Source organism: Diplodia seriata (assembly GCF_021436955.1).
Source record: "Diplodia seriata strain FDS-637 chromosome Unknown scaffold_12, whole genome shotgun sequence".
Lineage (NCBI taxonomy): Eukaryota > Fungi > Ascomycota > Dothideomycetes > Botryosphaeriales > Botryosphaeriaceae > Diplodia > Diplodia seriata.
The window spans coordinates 156,879-168,899 of NW_027117319.1; the positions used below are offsets into that span (position 1 = coordinate 156,879).

At 55.1% G+C, this 12,021-nt stretch overlaps 3 protein-coding genes across 3 annotated transcripts; 2 read left to right on the forward strand and 1 right to left on the reverse strand.

Annotated features, from left to right (window-relative positions):
- Window positions 1-377: 377 nt before the first annotated feature.
- Window positions 378-2,843, forward strand: SLS55_010200 (uncharacterized protein; the record flags this gene model as incomplete). Its single annotated transcript, XM_066781589.1, has 1 exon — window positions 378-2,843. One exon carries the CDS (start codon window positions 378-380, stop codon window positions 2,841-2,843), a length of 2,466 nt encoding a protein of 821 aa, XP_066627872.1.
- A 4,168-nt stretch (window positions 2,844-7,011) lies between these two features.
- SLS55_010201 (uncharacterized protein) lies at window positions 7,012-8,035 on the reverse strand (the record flags this gene model as incomplete). The annotated part of the gene is made up of 2 exons (XM_066781590.1): window positions 7,012-7,546; window positions 7,602-8,035. The coding sequence occupies 2 exons, from the start codon at window positions 8,033-8,035 to the stop codon at window positions 7,012-7,014; spliced, it is 969 nt and encodes a 322-aa protein (XP_066627873.1).
- A 683-nt stretch (window positions 8,036-8,718) lies between these two features.
- On the forward strand, window positions 8,719-11,150 carry SLS55_010202 (uncharacterized protein; the record flags this gene model as incomplete). The annotated part of the gene is made up of 2 exons (XM_066781591.1): window positions 8,719-9,011; window positions 9,077-11,150. 2 exons carry the CDS (start codon window positions 8,719-8,721, stop codon window positions 11,148-11,150), a joined length of 2,367 nt encoding a protein of 788 aa, XP_066627874.1.
- Window positions 11,151-12,021: the final 871 nt, after the last annotated feature.

The window sequence follows — 12,021 nt, forward strand, 5'->3', positions numbered from 1 at the left end:
TCCGGAATCAGCAATGCCGAGAAAGCTAGCCAATCAGAACTTCCGCACGCCGCACTTACCCGACGGGACCACCTTACCACAACCATTGACTCCGCCACGAACAGTGTGCTTGATTGATTTCAAGATCCCTGCTTGCTTCCATTCCATTGTCCATCTTTGTTGCAAGAGCACGCTGGCCGTTGGTCATGCGCGGTGCCCTCGTGTCCTACGGGCGGGGTCGTGCCGTTTGTATAAGCGCTAACGCTTGCAACGGAACCATGGAGGATCACGTCATATTTTCCTCGATGATGCCATTACAAACCTGCATTATAGAAGAGCGGCAGCCGGTCACTTTGCAGTCTTCGGTCAAAGCTCTTTGGGGAGTACGGCCTGCAGCCATGAAACAACTCTCCGACGAGGAACTAACAGCGCTGGCAGGGCAGTACTTTGCTCCAGTGGGGTTATACCAATACACAAAAACCCTGCCTTTTCTTGGAAGCTTGGAACACAACGTCAAATCATTGACCGCCGGCCAATGGACCGAGCTTGTTGTGGAATACACCGTCGGTGCCAGCGGTCTAGCCGATGGGGCTTGGATCAAAGGTACCTTCAAGTTCTACTCGGACTGGGCTTTATTCCAAACAACGGATCCGAGGAGAGACAACTACGTATCGGCTGAGTACGTCGCCGGGCCACTCCATCCCGGTCAAGAAGCTGCGACGGTCCAGTCGATTTCCGTCCGGTTCGACCAAAAGGGCCATGAGCGGCCTTTCCAGAAGGCAATTCTCATCGACGTGGTCGATGGTTTCCTGAACCCGGGTGATAAGATCGTAGTTCGCATCGGTGATCGACGATGGGGATCCCGGGGGACCCGCGTCCAGACGTTTGTTGAGGACAGCTTTTTGATGAGGTGGTACATTGACCCCGTTGGAACCTCGAGGTTTGCGCCCATCAAGCCCGATATTGCCATTCCAATCAAACCAGGGCCCATCGCGAAAGTCAAGTCTATTTCTCCCCGCGTGGTCAGGCCGGAGGTGGCCTTCCCAATCCACATCCACACGGAAGATGCGTGGGGAAATGCTACGACCAACCTGGATGGCCTCGAGGCTCGGATCGTCCTAAAGGAAGAGGGAGCATCCGACGCCATCTTCGACAAGCAGCTCACCTTCGCGGCCCAAGGATGGACGACTGCCAACACGACGGCATCTCTACCAACGAACGCAGACTACATCATCACAGTATCCATTTCCAACCAACACCACCCCGGCACCACCATCGCCACCGCAACGGATTACATCACAGCCGACTCCACGCTCCCCTTCCCGCGCCCGCTCTTCGCCGACCTGCACGTCCACTCGGACGACACCGTCGGCACCAACTCCAGCACCTACAACTTCTCGTACGCGCGCCACATCGCCGGCCTCGACATCGTCGGCTACACAGCCAACGACTTCAACATCACCGCCGCGCGCTGGGCGCAGACGCTGCGCACGATCCGCCACGCCAACGACCCGGGCGCCTTCCTCATCTACCCAGGGACGGAATGGTGCGGCAACACCTCCGCCGGCGGCGATCACAACGTCGTCTTCCTCGGCGACCCGCAAACGCACCCGCCAGAGTTCCCCCTCTCCCGCGCCGGCCACGTCGCGCGCAGCTTCGAGTGGAACGAGGACGGCCCGGCGCAGCTCACGCCGGGCGCCTGGCCGCTCGACGAATTGTACGCGACGTACGCCCGCGGACCGGGACAGCACCTGCTGATCCCGCACGTCGGCGGCCGCCGCTGCAATCTCGCGTGGCACCACCCGCGGCTGGAGCGCCTGCTCGAGGTCGGCAGCGCGTGGGGCGTGTTCGAGTGGCTGCTGCGGGCCGCCGTGCGGCGCGGGTGGCGCATGGGGGTGTGCGCGAACTCGGACGAGCACCGCGGGCGCTGCGGCGGCGGCGTGCCCGGGACGGCCGTGTTCGGGGCCAAGGGCGGGGTGACGGGGGTGTGGGCGGCGGGCGTGGAGAGGGCGGGGGTGGCGCAGGCGTTGCGGGCGAGAAGGACGTTTGCGACGACGGGGGAGAGGCTGGTGGGGTTGGTGGAGGGGGCGCGGGATCGGGCGGTGCTGCAGGGCGACGATGTCGAGGTAAGCGTGGGCGAGCCGTTTGGCGTAAGGTATCGCTTTTATGGCGGAACGGGGTTTGGCGCCGTCGAGGCGTGGGATGCGGAAGGTGTCGTCTTTCGTCGCGATCTCCAGCGGGAGGCTGAGGAGGGCGTCGCGCGCCCGCGCGATGCCCGCCGGGTGCTTCGTGTTACGTGGTCGGGGGCCCGGGTGTATGACAGGTACCGCGAGGCGGTGTGGACGGGATCGGTCCTCGTCGCTGGTGCTGTTATCGAGCACGTCCGGCCGTTTGGCGGGGTGCTGGATAGCCCGGAGGATGTGGTCGAGCAGGTTTCAGACACCCAGGTCGTCTTCAACACGCGGACCAGTGGCGATTTCGATGGCGTTGACATCTTCTTTGTTCCTGCCTCTGGAATGCCGTCGTCAGTCAGTGTCACGGGGAAATTGGGCGGATATGTCAAGATCGGTAACGTCCTGGATGGAAATCCGCACAAGCCGCAGCCCGAGTTTTGCTTGGCTGCCAGTCGACAGGAGCTGGAGGCAGTCGGCGGAAAGCAGGTTGAGATCAAGGGAGGAGCAGAGCTGGCTGTGTCTGCTGAATGTCTTCTGGATGTATCACTTCCAAGACGAGTAGAGGGGACTTTTACGATCCCAGCTAACACGCATGCTATTGGGGACCGCCAGGCAGTCTACTTCGTAGGCAGGGAGGCTTATGGCGGCAAAGTTATAACGAGTCCGATGTTTATCAAGTATATAGCTTAAAGTCACTATCAGGATAGCCAAGCAAATGCGTCCCATCAATTCAGTGACCGTTCCATCCACTATTCCGCTGGAAGACCAAGGCCGAACCAATAGCCGAGCAGTGAATCCCAGCACAGCAATTACTAGCGCTCATACATCCAGGCTACCGCAGGACTCCCGTAACACTCGTCGATCAGCGCGGATCCCTTAAAACTACCTGTCTCTAATGGCGCCTACTTGGCTCAGCCAGCACAACGAGTTACGTTGTGGCCTCTCAGTGGCTACAGCGGCTTCAAAAAACGGTGTCGGTATGTAAGGCGGGCTATGGATGACAGTGTTTCCAGGCCGATGAAATCCAGCAAATGGCCCTTGGTAGCAATGCGCGCTCGCTACAAGTAGGACTTAGCTATTAAGGTAGTGGTCGTTGGAACAGAACGCCGTCTCGCTTTTCCACCGATAGTCCTACCATTGCTTGACGTCATTCGGGAGGCCAACAGACGATCGCACGCTCCCCCGTATCCGCAGGCTCCAGAAAATGTGCAGGGATGTTGCCAAAGATGCGTCCCGCTGCCCTGGTAGCCGGTATACTGATCGCGGTACCTGTCGACCCTTTTCAGCATGACGCTTAGAAGCTTCTACGATTCAGCCCTGGCGGTGCCACCTGGACGGGGGCTGCCGTTGACGTGCTTGGCGCTGCACGCGATCAGTGGTTCCTACCCGCCGTGATGAAGGAAGCGGACGGCTTCCAGAAGCTGGGGAGGATCAGTTTTAGCTGCCATCACAGCAGCGTTCCCTGTGATTCGTAGGATGGATCGGGCTAACGGCTCTAGTCAGGTTCAACCGTGGTATTGGCTTGCCCTTGACACGGACTATCATTATTTGTGAAACGCTCTCGACGATCTACCCGTGCGTCGACCTTCGAGACACCCAGCCGCAGTCACTAGCTACGAGGGCCACCGCAAGTAATTGCGTCAACATACGCGACGTGGAGGGGAAGTGCTTGGTAACCGGCTCTGCCAAGGCCAGGTAGATGCTTGGCGCAGAGAGTCAGTAGCCTGAGTCAGCCTGCACATAGTTTGGTTCTGCTAAGAAGGCAGTGCAGAAAGTCCCGATATCTGTTGGAGATTCATCGGCCAGCTGCGGCGTACCGGGGGTTTTCTTTCTACTGGCCACAGATGCCCAAGATGGTTCACAGCGCCTTGAGTACTTGAGTCATGGCAAAAACTGGCAAGATTAGTGTGCGTAGCCCCCTCGGCGGTTAGTCCATGTTGCAGGAACCAGGGCCGTGACACTCCATCTCGTTTCGTAGCTTTGAACTATAGACATGCGTGAATAATGAATTGTCGGTGGAAATTAATACCAAACAATTTTGCCTAGTGTAGGAAGATGTTTTGTCATCCAAACGCCCTATTGCTGCAAAACAGGAGAAACGGCACAGTAAGGTGGCTTCATCTGCAGTGCGTCTGTTTCTTCATATTTCCTTTTCGAAAAACCGAAGAGCATCTCGCCAGAGCCAAGGTTATCGTGTTCTGTAGCGGCTATTACGTTTCCCTTTTGATTCTAATGGTCTACGCGCTTTGGCAAAGAAAAAGTGAAGACTAAATCTATCGACGACCCTTGCTTCAGCAACAGAATTCCACGCAGCATGTGGCACCTCATCATCGCTTCTGGTACCACATTTCAATCCACTGTCCCTAGCTGAGTATCCAGTATTACGGATGTGTATCCAACTCCTGAATTTCCGGTTCGGCGGACATCTCGTAGCTCTCGGGGAGTTCGGCCCTCTGCGGTCTGTAATAAAACGAGGGGCCCCCAAATTCGTCATGCAGCGCATACATGTTGTATCTTCCCTGATAGAACCACTGATGGTGCACCCTTCCCAATTGCGTCTCTTCTGGCTTTGCTTTCTGTGTTGGCAGAGATGCCAAGCGTCGCCTTCGATAGAAAATTCCCAGTGACACGAGCACAACAACAGTGATTGGTATTCCAATAGCCAGACCAATTTGGAACTCCATGGACATGCCCTTAGGACTATCCGGGGAAATTTGAGACTCCGTGGGAAGACTCGTGGGAGTGTCTGAGGCAGTTTGAGATTCCGTGGAAAGGCTCGTTGGACTGTTTGAGGTTGATACAGACGCAGATGTTGCGCTCGGGCTTTCAGCAAGTTTCTCTCCACTGTGCCCAAGCCAGGTACCGTCCCTGTTCACGCAACAGAGTTCATCCGAAGCACAGCAAAAACTGCCGTCCTCACATTGAACTACGCGCGGAAAATGGCCATTCTCCTCTGTGTATGGTCAGAAAACCACACGGGGAAATATACAGACAATAGGAGACTTGCCATGTAGGCAGATAGTTGCGCATGATGCATTTTTCCATGACTTGACAGCACACGCTCCTCGCACAAAGCTGTTGTTGTTGTTCTCCTCGGGATTGAAACAAAGTCGATTAGGGAGACATTCGGAATTGTGATTGCAGCATGCATCAGACCCAGGGCACTTTCGTTGATGAGACCTCGTCCCGTCTTTGCCCCAACAATTGTCAGCAAAGCTGGCGTGTATGAGTAGAAAAGCAAACAGTATCGGTACGACGATCATACTATAAAAGAGGTGAGGTGACGTAATAGCCATATAAGATAGAGCAAGTAGGGACGAATTGTATGTAGAAGGGTCGATATTCCACACTGTATCGTATTTAACCTAGCAATGTCGCGATATAAAATGTTTGGTAGTAGGATTCGCCGTAAGCACAACCGGATCGTAAGCGGTCTGTGATCGCCAACAAATCAGAGCAGACACTTTTCGGACCGATTTATAAAGCTGCAAGGGTCGGATGAGTTCCCGCGCTGATAGGCGACTACTACCGACATGACTAGCCTGTGTAACTACCATGCATGTGCCGACCTTTACCGTTTTACAATCGCTTTCGGATGGTTGGAACTCCAGATCCTCCAGGAATCAGCCGCCGATCAGAAGCCATCGCCAAGACAAGAAAGCCAACAGCGCTCAACCGTGGATTCCTGAAAATGCTTAGAGAGCTAGACTCGATGCAACCGTCGAAATGTTCGAAAATAGTACAATCCAGGGAGGTTGCTTGGCGAGATTAATCACAGACAAAATATCTCCAAGTAACTACTTAAGTCAGTCACATGTAGACTTGCCGATAGGATACATGCCAGCAGCTGGCATTATAGACTTTCAAGAAAGATGGTTCGGCATCTCTAGTCTCAGACTACTCCACATTTTCAATCTTAGAGACGGCTTCATCCGCAGCGTAGGAGAGTAAGTGGTCGCCACCATGATCGTAAGGTTAGTATCTACAAGTCAAGCTGCCCCGGGCTCCATCGACTTCTCCCAAACGTCGCCGTACTGAACGCGTGATGACGCTCCTACATCCAGAGCTGCGCGAGGAACACGAAGCATATTGCTGCCAAAGCAGCGCGTAACTCCGTGTCCACAGGCAGCCTAGCCCAGGGCCGTGCCACAAGACGTCCTGCACACAAACGAAATCAGGCCGGAGCACACCCTCAGCCTTCCCCACAATCGACATCCATGGCGCCAAGGAGGCGGTTGCGGGGGTACTAAGCGTGTGGGATTGTCGCCGCTAGCGCTCGTTTGGGACAAGATCGACGCGGCTGCGGCGATGGGAAGAGGCCGCAGCTCGGAGAGAGAGGGATGTGCCGCGCCTCCTCGCGATGCGAGCGATGATGCGGTCGGCAAGCTTTGGTGCTAGGGATGTCGTGCATGGCGCTAGGCAGGCGTCGGGCCCGGCGGGGGGTTCGGGGTGCTGCGCGCGGGATCGCTGGGGGCGGATTTAGCGCGGGCTGTCAGCGGTTGAGCCGCGGGCGGGGCGCGCAAAAACAACGGTCGACGATAGGCGGAGAGTTGGGAGGCGCAGGGGCTGGCCTTGGAAGTGGGCGGTGGCGTTGGTATGAGGGGTGGTAGCGGGTGGCTGGGTGTTGACGAGAGCCTGGAGTAGTCCTATGTGTGTAACTGGGAGTGAAAACGCGGGCGTGGTCACCGATGCGGGAAATTCCCATGGCGGTGCTGGTACACGTCTTTTGAAAAACAACTGCTATTCGTGAAACAACTCGAAGCGCGAGGGAAGAGCGGTCGATCTAGTCGCCGATCCCAGAAATGCTACGTCGGAAGGTAACTAAGAAGTGACGGAGGAATGAACAATAATACGGCGTTTACTTCTTCGGTTCAGGCGCCGTCCCGCTTCTCCCACAATCATCCAAAGTAGCGACATTGCCGCCCAGCCGCCTTCCTGGACCTCGAAAACTTTCCGGCTGCCCAGAAGCAGCAGTACCATAGAAGAACTTCTCCAGCATAGTCCCACCGACGGCGCCCTGGGCGCTCCACGTGCCGTTGCCGATGTCAGTATTCCCGTACTTCTGCTCGAACGAGCCCCTTGTCTCGTCCAAATCCAGAACCTGGAGGTTTCGCGCGTTGTCTCCGGCCTTGGTATCACCGAACTCCTGCTTGTAACGCAGTTGACTGTCGGCTGCGACACGGTTCTCCTCACACAGGCGGAGTTGTTCTTTCAGCGCAGCTTCTTGGTCTCTGAGCGCTCTCTCCACCGCCTCGGACGACTCGTCGGAAAGCTCTTGGAGCTTTGCCATGGTTATGTCGAGATCTGCGAGTTGCTGGACGATGCTAGCCATGGTCGTCTCGTTCTTGCGCTGGTAGTTGTGGATCGCTGCAGTGCTTTGCTCGGAGTTGAGCCTGTTGTGAAGCCGGCCTTTAGTAGTGGTTACGAAAACAGGTTGATGGGGCTTACAGTGAGATCATGTCGACTCTGAGGCTGATGAGCTGCCTCGCTTTGGATACATCCGCTCGGAACTTTTCGATGCTCCCCTTCTTCAGACTGGTCATCACCCGGTCCGTCCAGGCTAGTTTGCTGCCTTCAGCGGAATGGCGAACGCAACTGTTCAGCTTCTTGTGGAAGTCATCGCACAGTCTCTTGAACTGCGGAAGAATGGAGCTCAGCGCGGATTTCTGATCAGTCAGAGGCTGTACTGCTGGTGTTGTTTGTCCGTACGACGCGAGATAGTGGTTCAAGTCCTCGAGAATGCTGTCGGCTGACTTGAGGTCATCGCCGGCTCGGATCAGGGTCTCGGGGGCGTCCTTGATGCTATCTATGAAGTCATAAAGAGTTCTGACGACTTGCGACAGGGCGACAATGCTGGCAGAGATGCTTAGAGGGTCCGGCATCGAGATTGTGGAGGATTGAGATCCTGGGAAGACGAGTGTTCAGCCTGACAGAAGATGATTGCTGAACTTTTGAACTGAGTCCAGTTACAAGGCTCCCTTTTCGCTTCTCGCCTCGGCGGGGGGATAAGAATCAACGGGTGTGGGGCCACGTCACAGGCATCTGCACTGCCATGAACGCCACGAAAAATCGATGTGTGGTGACAGCCAATCACAATCACGACCACGCACACGGCGCAGGCGGCGTGAACCTCGTCAGCCTGACAAGCTGTTCGAGCTGAATCGATTGAAAAAACCAATTCAACCTTTTATCGCTCGAATGAAAGAAAACAATGCAGTGAATTTTTGGGTTCATATGCGGATTCTCGACGTGTATTTGTATATGGTGGAATGCTGTCTTACGTTGACAAAGTGAAGCAGCATGGAAGGCTGAAGGGTGGCGATCAGGCAGGATCTCACGTCAGCATCCGCGGAGCTGAAGAGGATAGGCAAAGCCACGGGCGCTTAATATGTGAGTAGGGTGGCAATGCGCGAAGAAGCCACCCCGCACGCTTTCAGACGAGGCTGTCTGCTCCTAGTTGCATTTCCCTCATTTCAAACTTCCCATAAAGTCCACATACGCTGCCTATTCCTCTGCAATATCGCAAAGCGCTTTCGGAAAACAACAAAACATCGGATGACCAAACATGGCGTCTATCTCCCAGACCTTCGGTAACGTGACGGCTAGGGACGGAAATCTCATCGTCCAGGGTGTTCAGCTCCCCCTTTCGGCTTCTGCTCTCGAACGGAGACCATTTCGACATGGCAACCCGCCACCTCTGAACAGAAACTTCCTCGGCCGTGAATCCGAAATCGCAGAGATCAAGGCTGCCTTCCGTGATGCCGCGGCTGGAATACAGAAGCGATGTGTCATCTATGGTTTGGCTGGCATTGGAAAGAGCGAGATCTGTGTCAAACTACTCAACGACATGCAGAACGAGTAAGTCCCATACAATACGCTATCTTGTTCCGGTACATATCTAGGGCAAATACTAACTTCAAAAGGTATTGGGGCATTTTTTGGGTTGACGTGAGCGACTTCGCGTCTGCAGAGGCAGATTTCAAGAAAATTGCGGATCAAATCCATCCCGGCCGACCACATCAGACTCTTGGAGAAGCGCTAAGCGTTCTTGCCGAAGTGGATGTCAACACCCACCCTTGGCTCCTCATCTTGGACAATGCCGACGAGTCGGGGGACTATGCACGATTCTTCCCGTCCGCTTCAGGGGGATCAATTCTCATGACATCGCGCGATTCCGCCTGTGCCGTGCATGAGACTATTGGCAGTCATGAGCTCATGCTCATCTCCGTCGAAGAGTCTGTGGAGCTCTTGTTCAAAGCTGCCCAATTGCGCAAACAGGACTGGGATTCCTACCGCCCGCAGGCGATGGCAATCACAGGGCTCCTCGGATCTCACACTCTGGCTTTGATTCAGGCCGGCGCGTTGCTATCTCAAGACATACGAAACTGGGACCAATATCCCAAAATTTTCGATGACAACCGTCAGCATCTCCTCACAACCTCGCCAAGACAGGCGCAGTCAAAATACGGCAACGTATACGCAACCTTCGAGGTCTCCGCCCGCGCACTCAAATTCGATGGTGGCACCGAGGCGGAGGATGCGCTATGCTTGTTGGGGATCCTTGCCATGTTTCACCACAGCGGATTCCCCACGTCAGTCTTTGAAGATGCTTCGAGAGGATTCGGTTACGCGAAGGAATTTGGATACAGCAATCAGGTCAACAGCATATCAGAGGGCCTTGCGAGACTTCTACCTGCGTTTCTGTTAGACAGCCGAGCTTTGACGTTACGGCTCCAACCAGGGCTGTGCCGTCTGGAAGGTCTTTCATTCATCAAGCAAGCCAGTATCGACAACGAAGACGGTGTCAAGTTGGTCTCGATGCACCCGCTTGCACATGCCTGGGCAAAGGATCGGCTTGATCAGAGACTGCAAGAACAGGCTTGGGTGTTGACTGGCTCGATCATCGCTCACTCCGCAAAGGCTGATCTACAAAAACACGCCTACTGGGACACAAGCAACTGGGAATTCCGCGTCAGACAACTCCAGTCTCACATCAGCGCTTTCCTGGATAACAGTGCGGCGTGTAGACCTCGCGATCCGTGGGTGGTTGAGCATCGCCAAGTGGACTTTGTTGTCGTAACCCTACTTGTTCGATGCCAGATTTACCAAAACCTGGAGCCATTTCTCCTCGAAATTTTCAAGATGCTCGAAGCAGAGCCCTCGAGACCAGAAAATGTCTACCTGCTGCCGTTCCACAAGAGTATGGCACGCGTTTGGTATGGACTCAACAAATACCCGTCGAGTCTGGATTTGTGGCGACAGATAATTAAACTTGAGGAGGCAAACTCGTTGTTTGAATCAGAGCGTATCCAATCGAAGCATGACCTCGCCAGCGCTTATCTGGATAATGGAGCAATTAAGGAAGCAATCACGCAACTTGAAAGTGTTGTTCAACTAAGCGAGAGAATATGTTCCGCTAATGATAGTCTCCTACTAGATTCGCAGCATGAGCTTGGGCGTGCCTACCGGACGAATGGACAAGTAAAAGAGGCGGTCAAGTTGTTCGAACATGTTGTTCGAAGTCGGAAAGGCATACTCGGGGAGAGCAACCCAGACTTGCTAGTCTCGCAGCATGAGCTTGGGCGCGCCTACCTGGAGGATGGACAAGTAAAAGAGGGGGTTAAGTTGCTCGAACACGTTGTTCAAATTCGGCAGGGCATACTCGCGGAGAGCTCCCCAGACTTGCTAGACTCGCAGCATGTGCTTGGATGCGCTTATGAGGCGGCGAAGAGGTACCAAGAAGCTCTGCGACTCATCGAGCATGTTGCAGAAATCGAAAGAAAAATGCTTTCTCCAAACGACCCAAGCCATCTTGCAACGCTCTCTTGGCTTCCAGAACTCTACATACGAAGCCACCAGCCCGAAAAAGCGAAAGAGGTAGTAGTCGAGGCTGACAGTGCATTGAGGAATCTCCCCAAAGATGATACCCGGTGGCAAGATCATGGAGGATGGCTTGCACGTTGGAAGCGACGCCTCGGCATGGAATGTGGGTCGTAGACTCTTGGCGGGTCTACTACTACAGGTCTTCCAAGGATGGGTTCTCGGATGGCAGGCTGGTGTCACTGTATGTAAAGCAAATGATTGATGCATTATTGATCCGACACGAAGGAAGCGAGAATCAGCTGTGTTCGAAAGCATGACCAACCTTCGGACCTACCTTAACAAGTCCTTGGCTGTCTGCGTTGGCGAAGCCTGAATCGCGGCGGCGTCTTGCTCGTTACCAGGGGGTGAGAAGAAGGCGAGCAGCGTTGTGTGGCGGCGCGATGTTGTCACGGCATTCGGCATGGCGCGGAATGACGGCGATGACGGGAGAGGGATTAGAAACCTCCCTCTGTTGGCTCTGCCTTTTGGTGGTGGTGGATGGAGAAAGTGCGAGACTCTCGGGAAACTGCTTCGCCGTCACGCATCACAGTAGCGAGATAGACGTTTTTCCCGCCGACGCGGCAGCGATGCAGAACGTGATGAGGATGGTGGCGTGCTGGGTGGGTTTGCAAGTGAGGATGAGGTCATCTGTGACAAGGCAGGTGGCCGGGACACCTTTGCTGGTGAGAGTGACTATGATGGTTGGGGTCGTAGCACGGTGGAGGAAGGTGGATTGGATGCAGGCGGCGCTAAAGACATGCAAATGGAGGAACTGGGTGTGGCGAAAAAGAAGAGGTAACAATACAATAATCCCGTATATTGACAACCGCTATTACCTGCGAAACCCCCGCACAGCACTACGGCCACTGCCTCACCCCCTCCACCCCCTCCGGCACGCCCCTGAACTCCACCACCCCCCTCTCCACCACCACCACCGGCACCACCCCCCGCGCCACCCACCTCCCCACCCCCCACCGCCGGACCCCCCCACCCCCACCCAACACCC